This window comes from Plasmodium knowlesi (genome assembly GCF_000006355.2).
Source record: "Plasmodium knowlesi strain H genome assembly, chromosome: 2".
In the NCBI taxonomy this organism is placed as follows: domain Eukaryota; phylum Apicomplexa; class Aconoidasida; order Haemosporida; family Plasmodiidae; genus Plasmodium; species Plasmodium knowlesi.
The window spans coordinates 204,933-225,739 of record NC_011903.2 but is presented as its reverse complement, the minus strand read 5'-3'; the positions used below and the strand labels follow the sequence as shown (position 1 = coordinate 225,739).

At 42.7% G+C, this 20,807-nt stretch overlaps 6 protein-coding genes across 6 annotated transcripts; 3 read left to right on the top strand and 3 right to left on the bottom strand.

Annotated features, from left to right (window-relative positions):
* Nucleotides 1-352: 352 nt before the first annotated feature.
* PKNH_0205300 (mitochondrial carrier protein, putative) lies at nucleotides 353-3,048 on the bottom strand (the record flags this gene model as incomplete). The annotated part of the gene is made up of 9 exons (XM_039113784.1): nucleotides 353-490; nucleotides 637-691; nucleotides 929-1,053; nucleotides 1,258-1,329; nucleotides 1,429-1,512; nucleotides 1,640-1,707; nucleotides 2,080-2,240; nucleotides 2,466-2,712; nucleotides 2,991-3,048. 9 exons carry the CDS (start codon nucleotides 3,046-3,048, stop codon nucleotides 353-355), a joined length of 1,008 nt encoding a protein of 335 aa, XP_038969401.1.
* A 2,438-nt stretch (nucleotides 3,049-5,486) lies between these two features.
* PKNH_0205200 (conserved Plasmodium protein, unknown function) lies at nucleotides 5,487-6,146 on the top strand (the record flags this gene model as incomplete). The annotated part of the gene is made up of 1 exon (XM_002257687.1): nucleotides 5,487-6,146. One exon carries the CDS (start codon nucleotides 5,487-5,489, stop codon nucleotides 6,144-6,146), a length of 660 nt encoding a protein of 219 aa, XP_002257723.1.
* A 551-nt stretch (nucleotides 6,147-6,697) lies between these two features.
* Nucleotides 6,698-8,495, bottom strand: PKNH_0205100 (uncharacterized protein; the record flags this gene model as incomplete). The annotated part of the gene is made up of 6 exons (XM_002257686.1): nucleotides 6,698-6,790; nucleotides 6,952-7,026; nucleotides 7,281-7,407; nucleotides 7,529-7,697; nucleotides 7,911-8,103; nucleotides 8,244-8,495. 6 exons carry the CDS (start codon nucleotides 8,493-8,495, stop codon nucleotides 6,698-6,700), a joined length of 909 nt encoding a protein of 302 aa, XP_002257722.1.
* A 561-nt stretch (nucleotides 8,496-9,056) lies between these two features.
* PKNH_0205000 (secreted ookinete protein, putative) lies at nucleotides 9,057-12,700 on the bottom strand (the record flags this gene model as incomplete). Its single annotated transcript, XM_002257685.1, has 4 exons — nucleotides 9,057-9,099; nucleotides 9,199-9,280; nucleotides 9,461-9,578; nucleotides 9,692-12,700. 4 exons carry the CDS (start codon nucleotides 12,698-12,700, stop codon nucleotides 9,057-9,059), a joined length of 3,252 nt encoding a protein of 1,083 aa, XP_002257721.1.
* Nucleotides 12,701-14,210: 1,510 nt separating this feature from the next.
* On the top strand, nucleotides 14,211-16,902 carry PKNH_0204900 (mitochondrial carrier protein, putative; the record flags this gene model as incomplete). The annotated part of the gene is made up of 11 exons (XM_002257684.1): nucleotides 14,211-14,226; nucleotides 14,406-14,473; nucleotides 14,654-14,785; nucleotides 15,003-15,073; nucleotides 15,200-15,255; nucleotides 15,362-15,688; nucleotides 15,898-16,077; nucleotides 16,224-16,294; nucleotides 16,434-16,487; nucleotides 16,660-16,713; nucleotides 16,828-16,902. The coding sequence occupies 11 exons, from the start codon at nucleotides 14,211-14,213 to the stop codon at nucleotides 16,900-16,902; spliced, it is 1,104 nt and encodes a 367-aa protein (XP_002257720.1).
* A 2,592-nt stretch (nucleotides 16,903-19,494) lies between these two features.
* On the top strand, nucleotides 19,495-20,250 carry PKNH_0204800 (uncharacterized protein; the record flags this gene model as incomplete). Its single annotated transcript, XM_002257683.1, has 1 exon — nucleotides 19,495-20,250. One exon carries the CDS (start codon nucleotides 19,495-19,497, stop codon nucleotides 20,248-20,250), a length of 756 nt encoding a protein of 251 aa, XP_002257719.1.
* Between the last annotated feature and the right edge of the window lie 557 nt (nucleotides 20,251-20,807).

The following is a 20,807-nucleotide window of genomic DNA, read 5'->3' as shown; positions in this document are numbered from 1 at the left end:
AAAAAACTAACAAACGAAAAAGACAAAAAAAAAAATTGAGTTTAGCTCATTTTAGTTTAGTTTTTGCTTAGCTTCCCGTTTTGCAAACGTACATGAGAAGAATCAATAGTACGTGCAAGGAGGAAGGATAGACGGCACGATAAAGCGAACGCAGGGGGGGGGTTAACAAATTGGGGTTACGTCTGACCTGATCGATGGTCTGGCGTGTAACATATTTTAAAAAAGAAAAAAGAAGAAGCCGAATAAAAATAAAACAAAGCAAAGCGAAGCAAACATGCGGCTAGGTCTAAGTGCGCGGAGAGTATGTCCCGCTCATGTAAAACATCTCCTCCCATAGTGCAGCTCCTTTTCGTCACGCGAATTGCTTGTATATATCTATAATCGTTACGTTCATGGTCATGCTGAGGCACACAAGGGAGCATCGGTAGAGGTTTCCTTTGAAGAGGTTAATAATCTTCCCGCTGCCCTCGCTCCACAACTTTTTAATTCCCTGTTGAGGAGTGAGGTTATGTGTTAAATAAATATGTGTGTAACAACTTTAGCATGCTTTTAGGAAGGCATATGAGAAAGTACACCCTTCCCCCGCTTGAGCTCAGGAGGGCGCTCTTTCCCCTTTCTCTTTTTTTCTCTTCTTACGTCAAGGGAGTTGTTGTAAAAAAAGGGGGTTCTATTCTTTTCCTGCAGTTGATATCTGTAGCATTGGGATGGGAGAAAGGAAAGCCAAGTTCACATACAAATTAGTTGCACGAGCAATAACACTAAATCATCTATGCAGGGCAACACAAATGAGGAGACAAACTATGTCATCTGGAACGGAAGAAAATAATCCTAGTAAAAAAAGCTGCTCTACAAAAGGGTCCCCTTCTCCCCAAGAAAGAAGAAGAAAAAAAAAATAAAATAAATAAATAAAAAAAAAAAAGGTTAATACCGTATCCTGACTACTTCAAGGGGGGAAGTTATTATACCAGACAACATGGAACAAAGGAGGTTTAATTTGAGGTTGTTTAAATTGGACGGTTCGATCTCTAGTCTTTTCATGAGGTCCATTCCCATCTGGTGCGTCAGGGAGGTTGGGGGATAATGGAAATGGAGAAATGACATGGAGAGGGTTAAAACGCTTGTGTTATGTATGTACAGGTGGTGAATAGGCTGACAAGGGGATTCACAAATAGATAAGATGTTCGCCTTTGTGTGGAGGACTTTCCGGTTCCTTCGCTATGGATCCGGGCCACGCCAAAAGCGGCAGTCCGTTTTTACATTTTGGAGAAAAAAGAATGAGCCTCCAAACATGCCGTAGGTTAAGCAGGTGGAGATGTAGCCTCTGTACAACTGTGAGGGGAGGAAAGAAGAAGAAGGATATCAGTTAGTTGCTACCATGGAGGAGGGATCCTATAGGCATTTCCACTGTTGGTAGGGAGTTTAAATTACCCTAAAGAAGCCCTCCTTGCGAATTAAATCCTTCACCAGGTGGTAGGAAGTCTTGTACTCCTTCAATTTCAAGTATCGTTGCGCCTTTAATGTGGGATGGAAAAAAGGAAAAGTGTAAAAAAAAAAATGTGGGACACCCACGTTAAGGAACAACATGATAGGGTATGGAAAAGCGTATGGGGGATGGTACTGCACGAATTGGTCTACTCACCTGCAGCCTCTCCTTAATTACATCAATGGGGACGAACAGGACGCAGGAGATGGCCTCGGCCAGGAAAGCTGCATGTGGGGTGGCACGGTGGGCAGCGGTAAAGGATGCAACGTAAAGGGTGCAACGTAAACGGTTCAACGTAAATGGTGCAGTTAACATCGGTGCAGAGTCGATGGATCCATTTGGCGTAGCCTCTGTCATCCGGGCAGGCGTATCTATTTAGCGTGCCCACTGAGGAAAGAAGGTGTACCTGTGAAGAGAAGAAAAAAAATAATATATCAATGACAGCAGAAAGGGCAACAATAATGGCATAGGAATAACTGCAGTGGTCATCACCGGAGAGAGCAAGGTGCTCCCAACAGGTCTTTCCTTTTTTCTCCCTCCATTTTTCTCCCTCCTTTTTTCTCCCTCTTTGGTAAAGACAGCTGAAAAAGGCATACCTATGGTGAAGTAATTCACAAAACTCAACGAATTGGTCTTCTGTGGAGATCCCGTTTTCTCGTCCCCGAAATTGTTGTTCCAATTTATTTTGATCCTCTTGAGGTATTCGAAACAACAGAAGTAGAGGCTCGTCGCGGGGATGGTCGTCATGGCAGAGAAGCTGCGAAAACGGGGAATCGGAGAGTTGGGGAAGGATTGGGTGGCACATCGGATAAACGCCTGTCGCTACTTCCCGCGAAATGGACATGTATTTTTATGAAAGGAAAGATTACGGGGCTCATTCACATATACACCAACACGATACAGACAGGTAAACATATGCTTTTTTTTTTTTGAAAGGAGCATTGACATGGCCCCTGATGTTTCACATTCTGCGTGCGCTTACACAAAACCACTGTAGAGCCCCCTGTAGCCAAATTTTTTGATAAACGCAGGGAGGAAAAAGCAAGTGCGACCTATCTTCAGAGGATTGGAGATACATGCGTGGCTGAGTGGCGTGGCAGCACCCCCCACTTGCCTGTTGCTTGTGTCCACTTGTTTATTTATCTTCACCGTGTCAAGTGGGTACAGAAGAACTCTGCTGATGGTCGAGGCGATGATGGACCCATATAGGGTCTGCAGCATGGAGGGTTCTGCGGGGGGCGTGTGGAGTGTTAGAGACGGATGAAAGCGCAGCGATCTGTCAGGGGGGTAAAACCCTCTCGCGATTCAGGAAATCAACTCAGCTAGCGAACCAAACAGCTCTACCACTTGCTTTCTTTTCCTGCTTCCGTCATTTCTACAACTATGTCTACGGAGCTACAACGAGGATGACGGTACACATATGGGGGGGGATCAATCTTTATTCACGTCAAGAACACAGTTGACGAATCCCACCAGGAGACTACGCCAATCCGTATGCACAGCTAACCTTGTACATTGTGCATTTTTCCTTTTTCCTCCATTTCTACCTCCTTGACTTGGCCCATGGTGTGTGTGTGTGCGAGGGAGGAGTGGCGATACGGCTATTGACGGGGGTCCCTTCTTCGAGGAATAAAAGGGTGCAGCGCCAACTCCAAGTGGGGCATGGTTCAGGAGATGAAGAAGTACCAAAATCAGGGACAAAGAAAAAAAGAGAAAGTTGAAAGAAATGATTATTTTCGCAAAATGTTACTTTAAGTTTTTCTTAAAGAAAATACCATTTGTTTTTGTGTACATAATATATTCTCATTTGGGAGTTTTTTTTTTTTTTTTTTTTTTTTTTTTTTTTTTTTTTTTTATTATTATTATTCCTTAACATATGGATATATAGCAAAAGAATGGAGGTTGTTCTGGTTTGCCATTTCGTTTTTGAGTGATCAAACTATTGTTGCCACTCTTTAGGGGAGGGTGACGATTAGGAATGACCAACCACATATAAGCATCATATGCGCACCATACACATTTCAGCCCAACCCGTGGGTGAGAGTGTATGCAGAGTGAGGGTGGTGATGGGGGGGAAATAACTTTGTGGGGCCTTTCCCTCAAGTAAAAAATATAGCATTTACAGTTAAATATTTTACGTTTTTTTTTTTTTTTTTTTTTTTTCACAGTTGCTGACGTCGATCCCTAATGGGGTATTCACCATTTATTGTCATGGGGGGGAAAGAAGGAATTCCTCAGCGAGAAACATTTGGAGCAAATACTGCGCCTATCTCCTCTCCGGTGCGAAAAATGTGGAGCCAAGGAAAGGTATGTCGCTGTCTCAACACACATTCATACGCATGAATAGTGGGGCAGCAAATCTCGATCCCGAACCCCGATTTTGTGACAAAGAAAAAAAAAAAAAAAAAAGGCCAAAGGGCGTTGCCGTATAATATACCCGAAATTTCGCATAACTCTACTGCAACCATAGAATTTTTTTTTTTTTCTTTCTTTATTATTTCTTTTTTATATTTTATTTTTCCTTCATTTTATTCATTCATTTATTAACTTATTTTAATTCATTTATTCATTTCGTTAATCGTTGCGCTACCCCCCCGCCCTCTTGCTTCAAAAAGAAATATGTTGCCTAGGACAGTGTGGTCTTTTGGGGGCTCCATTTATAGCGAAGCTACCTGTTGGATGCCTTTTACGAAGTAAAACTTGGATGGGGATATATTTTTTTATTTTTTCGCTTGGCGGCTTGATGCCTGCGCTGCATGTATATAGTAGTAACTGTAGTAATAATATTTCGTGTTAGCATGCATCTACATGTACATGTTTGCATTAGTGCGCGCTACGTAAGAACTGTGCCCCCATTTGGAGTTAGAAGGATGCGCCTCTTTTGCCACCTCGGGACAAACGAATGACAGCATTTTTTGCGTCGTTCTGGTAGCCTTTTTTTTTTTTTTTTTTTTTTTTTTTTGCATGCAGTCCCACGGCATGGACCAACCAACACCACCACGACCTGTTCCAAAAGGCGCCAAAAAAAAAAAAAAAAAAAAAAAAAAAAAAGCATGCAGAAATGGGTGGCACCTGAAAGGCTGCAAAGTGGCAACAACAACAACAAAAAAAAAAAAAATGGTTGTATCGCGACTGCAAAAAATAAATCAAACTTGGAACGAAAAAATTAGCTCAAGGAAAGAAAGTTGCGTGCGCCTCAGTAGCGAACGAACAGAATGCAAATTCAATGAAAAAGTCGATCGGTCCGTCCCATTGGTTTGGTTAGTCAGTCGGCCAAATCAGTCAATTCAGTTTTGACGATAATAAAAAAAAAAAAAAAAAAAACTTGTCGTTCTTTGCGTCGCACTTCCGCTTTCAACGGCATAATAAACTTGGTTTTTATTTTTATTTTTTCAAAAATTAAATTTTTTTTTTTTTTTTTTTTAAAGAGGTCATCTTTTCTCAGACCATTTTTTGGTAACCATATTTTTCAACAGACTATTTTTCTCGATCAAACGTTACAACTCTTACAGTTAACTTTTTTATCGCTTTCCGTTTTTTAATCTTTTAATCTTTTAATATTTTAATATTTTAATATTTTAATTTTTTAAAAATCTTTTCATTTTAAACCTGAACTAGGCTTTTTTTTTTTAAAATCTCAATCGTTTCTCCATCCGAGTAACAACCCAACAATAGGAACTGTAACGCAAACGGCAACAACCGTTCATTCTGATCCCTTCAAATTTAAGGAGACTTAATTTTACAGGGTACATAAAAATTTAACTGACCGCCTATTGTTTTGTATCCACCCGTACGTTCCTAACTGTAAAACGTTTCTTAACTCACCCATCCTTTGTTCGAACCTCCTTTTTTCTCAGCGCGAATAAGCGGCGGGACATTGCCACCACCTAGCAACCACATACCAAGTTAAACACATACCAGTATTTACTACATACCAAGTTAACTACATAGCACCTCTTCTGTTAAGAGAACTCTGCTCGCACATAGACCCTTTACTTGTACAATGGCGAAAAGAAAGTATATGTCTAAAGTTGATGGCAAAATCAACGTAGGAGAGAAACACCAGGCGAAGATTCCCGACCTGGTTGTGACGGACGAAAATGGCAAAGACGTGGTGAACACGGAAATAGAAGAAAAAGTAGATGACATCGTAACTGACGTTCCAAAGAATAAGAAAGCCCGCGTGGAAGAAGAAGTGGATTCTAAAGGTGGTGAAGGAGCAGTAAATGCTCATGTTCAGGCAGAACCCGAAAATTCAGATGCGCATGTTCCAGCGAATGAAAATGATGATAACCACAATGCAGTCGCTTCGAATGAAGGAGCTGTTGCGGATACAAACGAAGCCAACAACACGAACGAAACGAACGAGACGAACGATGTTAATGATGCAACGCAAGACACAAATGCAGATGAGACAGCGGCAAACGAAGTGGCAGATAATGCTAACACTTTAAATGAAGACAACCCGGACGATGCTGGAGCTAGCAATGTTGCAGAGGCCTCTGCGGCGGGGAATCTTAGTGGAGATGATGTAGTGACACCTGACGACAATGGAGACTCGGCTGTCACGGAGGAGGTAAACCACGACACGAATGGAAATGCGAACGAAGCTGCGACTGAACACGTTCATGAGGAGACCGCGCCGACGGAAAACGCGGAATGATTAGCATCCGAAATGTGATGAATGCACGGAGGAAGAGAGGCACATTGTACAACTACTACATATGTTGCACGGACGAGACGCACCTGCGAGGAACGAACATACCACAGGGTCTCACCTGTTCGCATATAAAAGAGAAACGCGCAAATCAATCTTTACCCAAACGGTGCATATGACGCATCTCTCCGAATAATGGGAAAACACACACGAACGTATATGAGCTCTTTCAAGTTAGGGGGGGGAAGACAGGGGAGTGTCACATTCTATCTCCTCCCTCTCCCCAATCATGGAAGATACTGTTTGATTATTGCATTTTCTTTCCACGTTGAGACTTCATATCGAATTAGAAAAACATGACCCAAGGGCACAGCATTATATATAATGTACACAATTTGAATTGACCCTTTATAGAGTTCACATAAAAATTTTTTTTTTTTTTTCTCTCTTCCCATTTCTTCACGTGTACATACATACTAATCACCAATCCGCGTTTTATTTTTTATTTTTGTAAGTTTTCGACATCATTGTTTTTTTTATTTTTCTTTTCACCTCTTTCACCCTGCTTGTTTTGTTTTTTTTAAAAAAATTAGTTCGCTTGTCTTCATGTCGCACACTAGTCTGCATTTCTTCGCTCGATTTTTTGGCAACTGTGAGTTAAACGGCAACAAGACGCAATAAAAATTTGTCCACATAAATATAACTGAGACTATGTGTGGCCGTAACAGAATATGGCTACAGTAAGCAGGAATGATGCGGCCTGCCAGCGGGGGGCACGTACACTTTCCAAAACGCTCTCCCTCTAACTTACCTGGACAACTTCGAAACGACTTAGCTTCAACAGATCATCGTCCACGAAGAGCTCTGGGAAGTTATTTTTGTAAAACTGCAAAGGGGACAGACGAGGGGAAAAAATATATATATATAAATATACAAAAATAAATGGCTAGCTGTATGAACCGTTCAGGTGAAAATGGAAAAAAAAAAAAAAAAAAAAAAAAGTAACATCACTTGTACATGTTCTTTATGTTGTCCTTTTTTCTTTCTTTCGAGTTCCTCCGTGGATTTACTCCAGCGGAGGATCGGTCCTAGCATGAAAAAGTCTCAACCCTCTGTAACCATCCAACTCATTCTCCTTACGTAGTACAACTGGTGCGGGTGCGGGGGGGAATATCCTGGAGACAGATACTCGTATCGCTTCATGACAGGGTTGTAAAAGCAGGGGACCACCTGGGCGCTTTCTCCGCTGTCCGCGATGTCGCATAGCCTGAGGGAGGGGGGGATGTCGCATTAGGCAAACTGAGCAAAATGGGAAAACTAAACGGAATGGACAGGAGAACGGAACAATTCGCCGGAAGTGGACAATTGTACCCCACTTCTTTACTCACTCTTCCCTCAAGGTATTCACGTCAAAGGGTAGGTAGACACACACTAGGAGGACCCCTCCAAAGGTCACTAAAATGATGACTAGTATGTAGATCTCCACGTTCTTGTGAAAGTGAGACATGTCGTTCCTCTTCCCTTCAGAGTAGCGCTTGTACCGCTCGAGTCTTTCATCTTCGAAGGTTAAGGGGAAGAAGTGATAATCAGTATGTATGAACAAGTGAGAAAAAAAAAAAAAAAAAAAAAAAAAAAGGAGGAAGAAACAGGAAGCACGTATGAAGAAGTCACAACAAAAGGGATACACAAAGAAGGCACCAAAGGGGTAAGATGACCAACATGCTCAGAGACCCCACACACACACACCCGACAAATTGCCCTCTTTTTAACCTCTCTCCTGTTCACTTTCCAACACAGATTCATCAGTGAAATCTGACTTGTACAGGTGATCATACTGCTGGGTGAAATTCTTGTAGTGCCTATAAATTTGCAGAAATATTTCTTCCTTCTGCTTTTTTCTTTGTTCGTTCTTCTCATTTATGTATGTGTCTGGGTGGTACATTTGGAGCAGTTTTAGGTACTTCTGTAGATGGGGTTGGGAGGGAAAACAAATTAGCGGGGTGAAGTCCTGGCCACGCCAACACATATGAACAACGAAAAAGCACACTCCAACAAGGAGGCATAGTACTCCGCAGCTGTACAGCTGCACCCTCTTCTGAGCACCTTCTTAATCTTCAAAGCGTCCCTCTGGTCGTCCACATCCAGTTCTTCCCTTTGAAGCCTCTCCAGCAACTTGCAGTCCTCATCATAGTCGAAGTAGGGTTTTGTACCCTTCCCGTCCTTCGTGGCTTCGCTATGGAAAGTACTACAATAGAAAGCAAAGAGGGGCTTGCTACTTCCATGGTCACTGCGCATTGAGCATTTCGCAACAGTCCTCACGTACCTGCAGCATCGTCTGGCCAATGATAGCAACATTTTTTTTTTCGCTGCCTTTACGTTTGGCAGGGTGTAATTATGGGCTAGTCAATCGGCCCATTTTGGGCCGTGCGGTGTGCCGGAGAAATGCCCAATCGGCGAAGCAACGAACGGCTAACGACAAACTCCCCTGCGAGTATTCACAATTTACAAAAATATATTCTTTTTGCGAAATTATAAAAAAAAAAGAAAACAGTTATGTATTGATTAGTTGAGAAACGAAAAAAAAAAAATAATAATAAATAATAAAAAATAGCTAACTGTATGAACCGTTCAGGTGAAAATAGAAAAAAAAAAAAAAAAAAAAAAAAAAAATTGATATGACAGTCGGGGGTCATACAAGTACAGGAAGAGAGAAAGTCGTCTCCTCATTCACTACACGCGCATGTGCCTACGACTCATGTCCACCCCGTCGTAATTCCTTCAAAAGTCAACACACATGATACGCTCTGTGCGCTGCACATAGGTTTTTATGTTAACAGAGTGTTCCCCAAAGTGGTGAAAAAAAAAAAAAAAAAAAAAAAGATCCTTTGCGTCACGGGCAAAAGGATCTTTCCTCAGTTAATTAAAGGGAGACTTCGTTGCTACGATTTTTTGCCTCTCCCTAAAAGGGGAAAATAAAAAAAAAAAAAAAAAAAAAATGTGGTTCATGTGTGCATCCCAATAGTGTATTGTAAAGGTGCTCTACATTTCGGACACTTACTTTCTCTGTGTTAAGTACTTCTGATTCCGGTTGGGCGCTCCTTCCAGTACTTCATGGGTTGGTGGCATGTACGCGAGGGGGGCTGCAAGGGGGGTGAGAGGAGAACCGACAGGATGAAGAGGATAACGATATAGTTCAAGATGATCAATCGGATGACGCAGAAGACCCGTACTACTCCGCGGAAGACCCGTACTGCTCCGCGGAAGACCCGTACTACTCCGCGGAAGAAGCTTCTTCTTGCAGGCGGGGCTGGAATCCTTACGAGGTGCGTAATTCTGGAGGGAGTCTTTCTTTGGCGGGGAGGCCGCTCCACTTTGGGGGTCATCAAAAAAGGCTGCCTGCGGGCCTGGCAATTCGTCCTTTTTCTTGGGGGGGTTGCTCTGCGGGGTGGAGCACATAAACGGGGTGGGAAACGATGAAAGCAAAAAATTGGATGAAGTGGGGAGCAAAAGGGGCCCCACACACTGTTTCACTTCCTGTTGAAAAAACTTACCACACTGGAGATAGTTTCCCCCGGGGGGGTAGCATTCATCATGTTTAGCTTTCCATGTACATGGAAGAGGCTATCCCCTGAGTCGGTGTTTTTCTCTGGAGGGCTAACATTCAACCCGGTAGACGTTTTCTTCGAGGGACCGACCTCATCGGCGTAGTTCTTTGTATGCACGTCTCCCTTGCGGTTCATGTGAGAGTTATTTATATCATGGACAAAGGGGAACATGGGTGGAAGGGGAACATGTGCAGGGGGAACATGTGTAGGAGGTTGGACAGAGGGGGGGGGATTTTGGGGGGATTTGGGTGGAGTGTTATGTTGGCCACTTTGAAGGGTATTTTGTGGAGCCCCATTATGCGCTCCCTTCAGAGCGTCGGGGAGATGCTCGCTGGACATGTACATCATCGCAGGAGGATCCACTCCTCTCTGTTTACCATCACTCCTTTTCTCTCCATCCTCATTAATCATCTCCTGCGGGTTCATTGGATTGGACGATTTCGACACATGGGAAATGCTGTTTCTACTGTTCATGTCTTCCTTAAGAAAATTATCCTCCTGTTTTGGATACTCCTGGGGGGGATCGAATTCAGAAAAATGAGTCACCCCCCCTCCAGCCTTCAAAGTCTTGTATGGGAAGTTACCTCCACTATTTGCACCATGACCTTCTCTAACGAAACCGTAATTGGAATTGCCGTTCTTGTATGCTCGTAGGTCTTCCTCCTGGAACGTATCATTATGTTGTTGGAACATGTTGTATGGGATTTTATTCCTCATGATGCTCTCTCCATACATGGAGTCGTCGCCAAAATTATTTTGCATATTGTTTACGTTGTAAATGTCGTCCATCATGTTACCACCTACTTCTGCTGGGAGCGGAGGCTCTATGCCACTTGGTAAGACAGTTCCTATACCGTTCGGTAGACCCATCCCCACAACGTTGGGAAAGACCCTTTTTCTTAAAGCAGCCCCCATGCCCCCTCCTAAATTAACACCAAGTGTACTTCCACCTAACACACTACCACCTTGCGCACTACCACCCAATGCACTACCACCCAATGCACTACCATCCAACGCACTACCACCCAACGCACTACCATCCAGGGCATTCACATCTAGGTCCATATCGAGGTCCATGTCCACATCTAACATGCCCTCCTCTTCTCCCGCTCTGAGAGATTTCCCTCCACTGAACCCATTTATTAACAAATCAGATTTGTGGTTAATACTTTTTAAAGCCTGCGTTGAAACGTATGTAAATATACCAAGGTTGTTAATGCTAGCTATCATGTCTGTGTAGATCTGTTTGTTCTCTTTGTTTGTGATATTGGTTGTGGCTAGTAAGGTCTCCGTGTTGTAAAGAACATCGTTAAGAACCCCTTCTTCCGAATTGTTCGCGGTCTTCTTTTTCTCCACCAAGTATAGTATTCTTCTTAAAAGATTCACTACATATATATCATCTGCCTTAGAGCCGCATTTCTCTTCTCTCCTTTTGCTTTCCCCCTTATATATGTATCTCTTGATGAGGTATATCAACAGGTACAGAAGAAGTGTGATGATGCCAAGTCCATATGTATTTCTGTACTTGTGACTTCCAAGTCTGTGCACAGATAACATGGTCATTAGGACCACCTCTATTTGACGTAGTGTCTTCGACACGATTACATCTTTTATGGGAATAACAACGTGGGTGAATCGATGAATCACCCCCAGCTTGATAATGGCGAATACCTCTGTCAATACCTCGAAGAAATACTTTATTGCTTCTGGCTTGTTTATTAGTAGTACGTCCTGTTCGTCCATCTGTTCCGTAGGAATGCTCCTCATCGTGTAATCATATTCACCCTCACCGCTCTTAAAACCACTAGTTGCATTATCACCCGTCTGAGTTACTGAGTTCCTCTTCTTATTTTGCTCCTTCTGACTTGGACCTTTTTTCATCCCTATCGCTCCCCCCGCGGTGTCATCTCCCGCTTTCCCCTTCGCACTGCCTTCGTTGTAGCTGGGCATGCTGGCTTCCTTCTCCCCATCCTGTTCGGCCTCTTCTTCCCTTTTCATGAATTCCTTCTCAAAGTTTAGGAAGTCGCGCGTGCCCCCTCCTTCGGCCTCCTCCCCAGTGTCATTTCCAATGCCATCGCTTTCATCAACCTTTTCTTCCTCTTCCCCCTGATGACCACTCCCAGTTGACGATTGTTCTTCTTCCACGGATGTACTTTCCTCGACGATGTCTTCCTCCTCCAAGGATCTGTTGAGTACCATTTCCTTTTTCACTCCTTGTTCAAAGAGAGCATAGCTGTATCTACACTCCTTCGCTTTGTCCATGCTTCCAATGGGTATGGTACCCTCAACTGTCTGATTCATTTCGCTCTTCTGTAGAGTCTTCACAAATTGGCTAGCCAGTTTTTTCTCATCTGATATTCCATCTTTATTGTAACCTTTTTCCCGATAAAAAGGCACCTGCTTTACATTAATGTTGTGCCCAGACTTATCTCTGTTTATGAGACTTTGGAAGATTCCGAATACACTTCCTTCATTCGAACTGCTCCCCGTCTTCTTTTGGCTTCGACTTTCATATCTTCTGCTGCGACCACTGCGACCACTGCGACCACTGCGACCACTGCGACCACTGCGACCACTGTGACCACTGTGACCACTGTGACCACTGCGACCGTTCTTCTGTTGGGCCTTGTTGTGGTGGCTGTTCTTCTTCCCTTCGGGGGGGTGGCCCTCTGTACCATCGTCTAACTGTTCCGATTGCCCTAACGAATCTTCCTCTTCTTCCCCTCCCCCACGGGCCACTCTTTCTAATTTCCCCCCTTCTTCTTTCTTTCCACCCCACTCATCGTTTTTACTATGGTTGCCCCCCCCCGTGGAGGTGTCCGCTTGGCTACCATTATTATCGTTTTTTCCGCTTTGGTCCTCCTTCTGAGGATTCGTATGGGGGGTCTTCCTGCTGCTCGTGGGCAAAGATGCTACTATGAGGAGACTGAACAGAAGGATGCGAATAATTTGCATTTTCCTTTATGGTTTCATGGCTAGCTGGGCTTGCCTGGTCACGCCGTGCGTGTGGTGAGTTTGATGTATGTCTCGTGTGCCACGCTCCGCGTGTCCCTGCAGACGATAGGTTCCCGACCTATATATCCGGGCTAGTCCTGCATATGTGTACCCGTGGGGTATGGACAGACTCACGTCGATGTTCCGCGTTTAAAAAAGTTCTTTGCTTTAGTGATTCCCCTTTTACGCAAGTCCACTAGGGGAAGAGAACACAGATATAAATGTGCCACATGTACACATGTCCCTACTTGCCCTGACCAGCAGGCGCTAGAAGAACTATACGAAGTAAAGAGTCGATTACGCAATAGAGAAAACGGTAGGGAAAATAAAATGGCGTCCCTCAAGCGCAGAGAGTGATAAGGCACAAAATGATTCCCCCGAAGTGGCACAAAAAAAACTACTTGAGGCGACAAAAAAAAAAAAAAAAAAAAAAAAAAAAAATATAATTTCCAAAAGGGAGCCCCAATGGCTAGCCTCAAACTGCAAAAGTGAGCAGAACGCGTGGCTGTTAATTTCCAACCCGTTCAGTTCATCTGTGCTTAAAATGATGTATTATTATCTTTCCATGAGATGAGAAAGTATAGCTTGCGCAGATTGGCCGATTATGCGCTGGTCCTATGGGAACACAAGGGCATACGATAATCATTGTATGCTCCTGCTTCGGGGTAACAAATTGCAGAGTTGCCGGGGGCAAGAAGGGTAGCACAGCTGAGCCATAGTATGGAGTTTTTTTTTTTTTTTTTTTTTTTTTTTTTTTTTCTTTTTTTTCCCGTTATTTGAGGGAGGCGGGACCGAATGCTAGAGATGGTTTTTTTTCCCCTTCCTTCTTCTGCCACGCTTGTGATGTGCATTTTTGGCTGCACAATTCGACTGCATTTGCGAAGCACAAAATTTTATCTTTTAGTTTTTCCTTGTTCTCATTCTTTTCGCTGTCGCTTTACCATCCCTTCGCCTGTTTTTTTTTTTTTTTTTTTTTCTTTTTTCTTTGTTTCATTTTCCTGAAAATCTTGCCTGCGTGACTTGTACTTGTCAGCGGCTCAAGCTGATTAAACTCCTTGTAACTCTAAATCTGACTACTCAACATGTACACCATCAGAAAGGAAAAAAACCATGAACATGTTTGGCTAAGCTTTTCTTTTCCTTGTATTTCCCTCCTGTAGCCCCCGCCACTTTGCCTTTCTTTCACCTTTTGGTATACATCCCTGCGTTTGCCCCCCTTGGGGAATATACATTTTCCACAACAGTATTTTCCTCCATCGGCTCTTGCTGCCGTTGCCATTGCTGTTGCCTCTTCTTTTTTTTATATTTTTTTTTTTTTTTTCAATTTTTCACCTTGCCTGTTCATACTTTTCTGTCCATTTTGAAGGAAAAAAAAAAAAAAAAAAAAAAAACGCCCCGTGTGTGGTATGCCCGTCCAGCAGCTAGCGAAAAGGAAGAAATCTGACGACAAATTGAGATAACATTTTATAAAATGCTAATTGAGAAATGTAATTTTGGAGGCATCTCTCCTGCGTCTACTTCGCAGCGCCCAAAAGGAGAAAAAAAAAAAAAAAGAAAAAGAAAGAAACGCACGAACATGGGGGCAATACAACATAATGCATCGCAACGCAACTTGATACAACGCAAAAAAAAGGAAACCCCCCCCCTTTCCCCTTCCATTTGGCAGATGACGTCAATCCAAAGTTTGAGATAGGATTTTCTCCTTTCTATTTTGTTTCGTATCCTTTATATAATGTAAAAAAAAAAAAAAAAAAAAAAAAAGAAAAGAAAAAAGTGTGCAGGCCGCTGGGCCCCTGGACAAAGACACAGCGACCGAGACTAACACCGTGAACCGAAACGTAACGGTACCAAGTTTATAAGCTCCTCCTCCCCCATGGTGTCATTATTTTCCTCACTCCCACCGTCTTCCCATAGATTCAGTGCAGAAGCATCCTCTACAAATATCTGAATAATTATGATAAGAATGTCACGTATAGCCCTCTGGTGAACATCAACAATTTAAATATAAAAACTTATGTCATATGTATTTTCAACAGTTTGCACCAGGTACTCCTTTTTTTTGTTTGCCCCCTCTGGGTTTTGCAAAGAATGGTCGTTTGAAGCAACAGGGGCAAGTGTGGGACGATAAGGTGCATGTCGACACGTGTATCCATAACACATGTATGTGTGTGTTTATGCATGTCTGCCCATATAAGGTACTTCACCTTTTCTGCCCACTTCCCCATCTACTACACATCTGTCATGTTTTCTCCCCATCCCCCAGATTTACTACGATGAGGGAATAAGCGGATTATACAGGGGGTTAATACCCATGCTGGCGCATATCATATCGAAGTAAAATTCGCCAAGAGCAAGTTCTGCTGAAACTTACACGCTCAATGAGGAAAGGAACTCCCTTATATACTTCTTTTTTTCACTTTTTTTTTTTTTTTTTTTTTTTTTTTTGTTTTTATCCTGCAGGAAGTCCATTTATTACCTACTTGAAAAGATACATTTTGTTATTAGGAGTAGAAGGGGTAAGGAGAAGGGAAAAAAGATCATGTGAGAAGTTCCAGGTGGACTGGTACATCTGGATAAGTAGTGTTGACATGCAAATCGGCTTCGACCCCCTTCTTCCTACAGGCAGAGAAAAACAGAGGGGACCATACAACAGCGGAAAGACGTCTCGCAGCTACGAACACAGATTCGTGGACGATGATAGTCGTGAAGACGATCGGGAAAATGCAATCAACTTCATTGGGGACGAGATCAACTGCCAAGTTGTGCGGCAGATGGATATGGTCAGGGATGATGACGACTCCGTCAAGAAGAAAAAGAAAAAAAAATATTTCCACCTGTCCTTTTATCACAGCTTCTACGAATACCTCAGCTGCATCCTCTCTTATCCCCTACTGAACATCTCGACCAAGTTGATCGTCTTCCAGAACAATTCTGTGTCACTCATGAATAGTAATACTGTTGAGCTTGGGGCGGTTCCAAATTTGGCATCCCCCCCCCAGTTGATCGATCATCATTGTCATCCAACTGATCGATCATCATTGTCATCCAACTGATCGATCATCATTATCATCCATTTGGCCGATCATCATTATCATCCATTTGGCCGATCATCATTATCATCCAACTGATCGATCATCATTGCCGCCCTCTCGCCGCAGACCTAAAAGCCATCGTCCACCTGACCTACGTGTACGACGGAGTCAAGGGATTCTTCAAGGGACTCAACAGCTACCTGCTCATACAGTCGATGGAGAAGATACTTAACTGCTTTCTGTACCGAGCCTTTTCTGACAACTGCTCATATGAAAAGGTTCTCACCATTAAGGTGGTCCTATCTAGTAGGTGCACAGAGGGACCAAGAGACAAGCGAGTGAACACCCACTTCAGCTTTTATCAAAAGTGCGTTATCTCCAACACAACTTGATTATTCCTACCAATTTTTTTTTTTTTTTTTTTTTTTTTTTTTTTTCCCACCTTTTCGCAGCTTGCTTGAACACCATCATCGCACCGTACATTCAGTACTCCATCCTTAGCAGGTCCCAGTCTCTTGTGCCGGTAAGCCACTTTTTTTCCTTTCAATTTGTGGATAGTTAATCGGTTTAGCTGACGAAGCGATCTCACAGAGGTATGCATCTTTGTGTGTATACGGATCGGTTGATGAGCCTCCCGTTTGTATTTTTTCCACCCTCTTCAGGGCCTTTGCAAAGACACAACCTTTAACCATTTTTTTTACAATTTCCACTGGAAGGTAAGTCCCCGTTGTGTTTTGCGCAGTTGTTCCATTTTCTTTAACCGTACGATGGGGATGTAATGTCATATTTCATTTTTATATTTTATTTTTCCTTCATTTTATTCATTCATTTATTAACTTATTTTAATTCATTTGTTCATTTCGTTAATCGTTGCTCTACCCCCCGCAGAGTCACCTGTCAAATGTATCCGTCGGATTAGTCGTCGCCGGAGTTCAGCTCATCGTAAGAGGGAGAGGAAGGAGGCTCCTTTCGGAAGGCTGCGTCGCCCTGTACATATGAACACATCCTCATATTTACACCTACATATTGGGTCCTCCATTTTTTTCCTCCCTGTAGATCATCGCTCTGCTCCCGCGGGACCCCCCCAAGACCGATGAAGTTGTTGACCAGGAAAAGGACGAGTACTTCTGAAGAGTATGTTGTCTCTATTTGGCGCCCCGAGGGGGGGGAGAAGAAGAAAATACCAAAAAGGTGAAGCTCCCCTCTTCGCAGCGCGTTTAGCTTAACGTAACATAACCTAGTTTAGTGTGATTTATTTATTTTATTTTTTTTTTTTATTTTTTTTTTTATTTTTTTTTATTTTTCCAACCATGTAATAACCCCATTTTAATCCTCCATCCGAAACGTTCATTTTAAATGACGAACGGGAGTACCTTCGTACTTTTTTATCCTGATATTTCTATTGTTATTTGCGCTTATTCTTTCTTTTTCCCTTTTTTGAAATCCATCGTGTTCCACTCTGCGCGAGAGGAACCTATTAGTATGACGCAGTGGAGGTGGCACGTCGTGGTGAAGCCACAATGATCCATTATAGATTGGACAAATGTCGTGTGTTAATTTATGTTTTGCATCTGTCTGCTTCATATGGGAAGTAAATGAGACGACTGACGATGTTGTGGTAGTACCTCTGAGGGGAGTGCACAGATGTGAGGTTACTAATTGTGGTGACTTATGCGAGCTTCGCGCACCCACCCGTAGTGACTGTGTGAAATTGGTTTCACCCATTGGAGGGGGGGAAACTCCAAAAGGGGTTCACCATTTTGACGACATCCATCTGTGCATTTTGGGGAGGAGGATGAGCCTCTCGCTACAGGCCGCTGTTTAATCAGACTGGGGAAAAGAACACAAAAATGCGAAGTAAAAACTGGCACACACACACACACAAATTCGCAGCGTCTGCAATTGCAAAGAGTGGTCCTCTTTATGTTCGTCCTACTCCTTCCTTTCGTGCAAAAAAAAAAAAAAAAAAAAAAAAAAAAAAAGAAAAGAAAATCTGACATTCTCCGCCAAAGCCTCGCAACATAAGCTGCCTGTTCGCGTGCCCCTAGTTCTCATGTCTCACATTTGCTAAAGGACCGTGCACACGCGGAAAGGAGGTGCCCAAAACGTTCGAAGGGAATCCAATTGGAGCCCACTAAAACCTCTGTAACGCATTCAACGTGACTACCCATGCGTCCATAATATTCCTCTCTATATGGCTCACCGGTAGGGAACCCTTCCCATTTGGTTCATACATATTTCAAAATGTAGAAAGCTTTCAATGCATTGTACAGCGGAAAATAACAGAGTTTTTTTTTTTTTTTTTTTTTTTTTTTTTTTTTTAAGCATTTGCTTGGTGTGTGAAATTCAAGCAAACTTCCTCCTTATTAGCAGTTTTATCATTTCATCCCTCTCCAGTTTGGACAATTGCGAGGTAGTGACTTAGAGAACTGGCTCATCGTTTAAGCGACCAATTGAAGGAGGTGTATACCATCGTACGGGTTGATCAATCTGCGCAGTCTTCTACTTGTGTTTGTTTTTTTTTTTTTTTCTTCACGTTCCTCTACTTATTATGTTTTTTTTTTTTTTTTTTTTTTTTTTTTTTTTTTTTTTTTTCCGTTAGCTGTTGTTCCGAATTTCCCATTTAGCACCCCCCCCCTCGTGAGGTTCGAAAGGGACAGTGGCTGCTACCGTTTGAAGAGGACCGACTAAGCAACTTTACATGCTATTACACGGGTAAATATGTCGTGCGTGAGGGGTTCCCTTGACGAGGGTACAACGATGGGAGCCACGTCAGTTCATCAGGGTGGCAACCCATTATAGCGTGTTATACATACATGCACATGCACACGCACACGCACCCCCTTCATGTGCCACTTTTCCCGCGTTCACTTCTTTCCCTGCAGTAGTGTCATCCCTTCGAGAAGCCTGCACCCTTACAAGCGGCAACGCGATCAAGCAGTCAAACGGGCAAACGGTCAAATAGTCAAATGGCCAAATAGCCAAATAGCCAAACAGCCAAACAGCCAAACAGCCAAACTGTTTTTTTTTTTTTTTTTTTTTTTTTATTGGCACTACTCTTCCAAGGTTTGTAAAAAAAAAAAAAAAAAAAAATTAAAACCCCGTTGTGAGGTTTTACAATTTCCACATTACCCCCGCATTTCACACTTGGCATCTGATTTGTTTGTTTTCCTTCTGCTTCGTTCTATCACCTTATTTTGTTATTATACCACCCAGCGCTTTTTCACACAACACCACCAATATACACAAAATAGGGCATAAAAAAAAAAAAAAAAAAAAAAACAGAACAAAACAAAACAAATCTTCGGGGTCACAGTTGTAGAAACAGCAACACACACGCACACACACACCTGAACGTGTAATTTGTGCGAATTGCTTACCTGTGTTTTATTATTATTTTTTTTTTTTTTCTGTTTTTTTTTTTTTTTTTTTTTTTTTTTTTTTACTACCTCGCCGTTTATATATATATTTTTTGTTCTTCTAATCGGCATTGTGTTATTCGTCTTTAAGTGAAACATTTTAGTGTGTTTTTCCGTTTCTTTTTCCTTTCCTTTTTTTTTTTTTTTTTTTTTTAACTGCTCGTTTTCTGGTTGGCTAGTTGTTCTCCCCCCTTTTGTCCCCCTCGCGCAACCGCAGAAACGCTAAGCTGTGAAAGCGCCTTACTGCTTCACCGTTTAACCGTTTCACCGTTTCACGGCCTACCCGCCTGCCGCTTCTTCTTAGATGCTCTCCTCCACAGTTCCCAAGAGGTACAAGTTCGACCAGAGAGGAAACCTGACCGAAGTTAACATCCTCACATGCAAAAGCGTCGTCCTACCGAGCAAGTACGTGGACTCGAAGAATAGCCTGACTTGCTCCACGAACATAATCCCGAAGTTGCAAGAAACTGCGCACGATTGTACAACTTCCAAAATGGCCACATCACAGGAAAATATTTTAGAAGCCGAACCGATAGGTACAAATGCCTATGCACACGGGGGCGTAGGCAGTGGGCCATCCTCCTTACTCAGCATGAACATGGTGCACAGCGTCAGTAGCATAGGCAGTGGTGGAAACGAGGTACCCCAGTACACACCAAATCAGTGTTGTAATGTAAGCATGCTGAGGACTGGCTTATGTGGCCAGGGACTGAACAACTCCCCATTAGTTTTTGTAGATGGACCTTCGTACAGTGCAGACGATGTAGAACAAGGAATTGATCCGGGAGTGGTAGCTGTGTCCAATGCTCTCTTCGCATACAACAGCGCGTTTCAGTCTATTCCCATAAAGACCTCTCCGAATGTATTTCGACGAAGGGTAAAGGGGGAAGGGAACTCCGAATGGTGCAATGCCTTCGTTACGAGAGTCGACCCATGCGAATGTGGAGACCCCGATGAGCAATTCAAGCCTTATGAAGTCACCAAGTATTACGACGATGGCCAAGTGAAGACCGTATTCAACTTCGACCAGGATTCCGCTCCTCAAGAACAACCCATATAAAGGTGTGTACAAGGGGGTAAAAAAAAAAAAAAAAAAAAAAAAAAAAAAAAAAAAAAAAAAATTCAGGCCCTGGACTGATTTCCGCGTTCCAACTTCTTTCCTTGCATTCCGCGCATAGAGCGCAGCTTTAAAGGGCTGATGAATAGGACACAATGCTCAGCAAATCGTGGCCTTCCTTTCCCACCCACCATGTATCGCTTTATTCATCCATGCGGTTGATTTAACTTCACCGCAGTTTAAAACACACCTGGCGACATGCACATTTGTATAGCTACATGCGTGTCCATATGTGTGTACGTGATTTTTTTCCTCCTTTTTTCCTCCTTTTTTCCTCCTTTTTTCTTCTTTTTTTCTTCTTTTTTTCTTCTTTTTTTCTTCTTTTTTTCTTCTTTTTTTCTTCTTTTTTTTTTTTTTTTTTTTTTTTCCCGCCGTGGCTACGTGTATTGTGGATCTGTGTTGTTTTATGCAACACAGCCTGCTTGTCTGAAGTATTTTTTTTTTTTTTTTTTTCTTTCGATCCGACGCGGCGTGAGAATTAACTCCCCCTCCCCAACGGA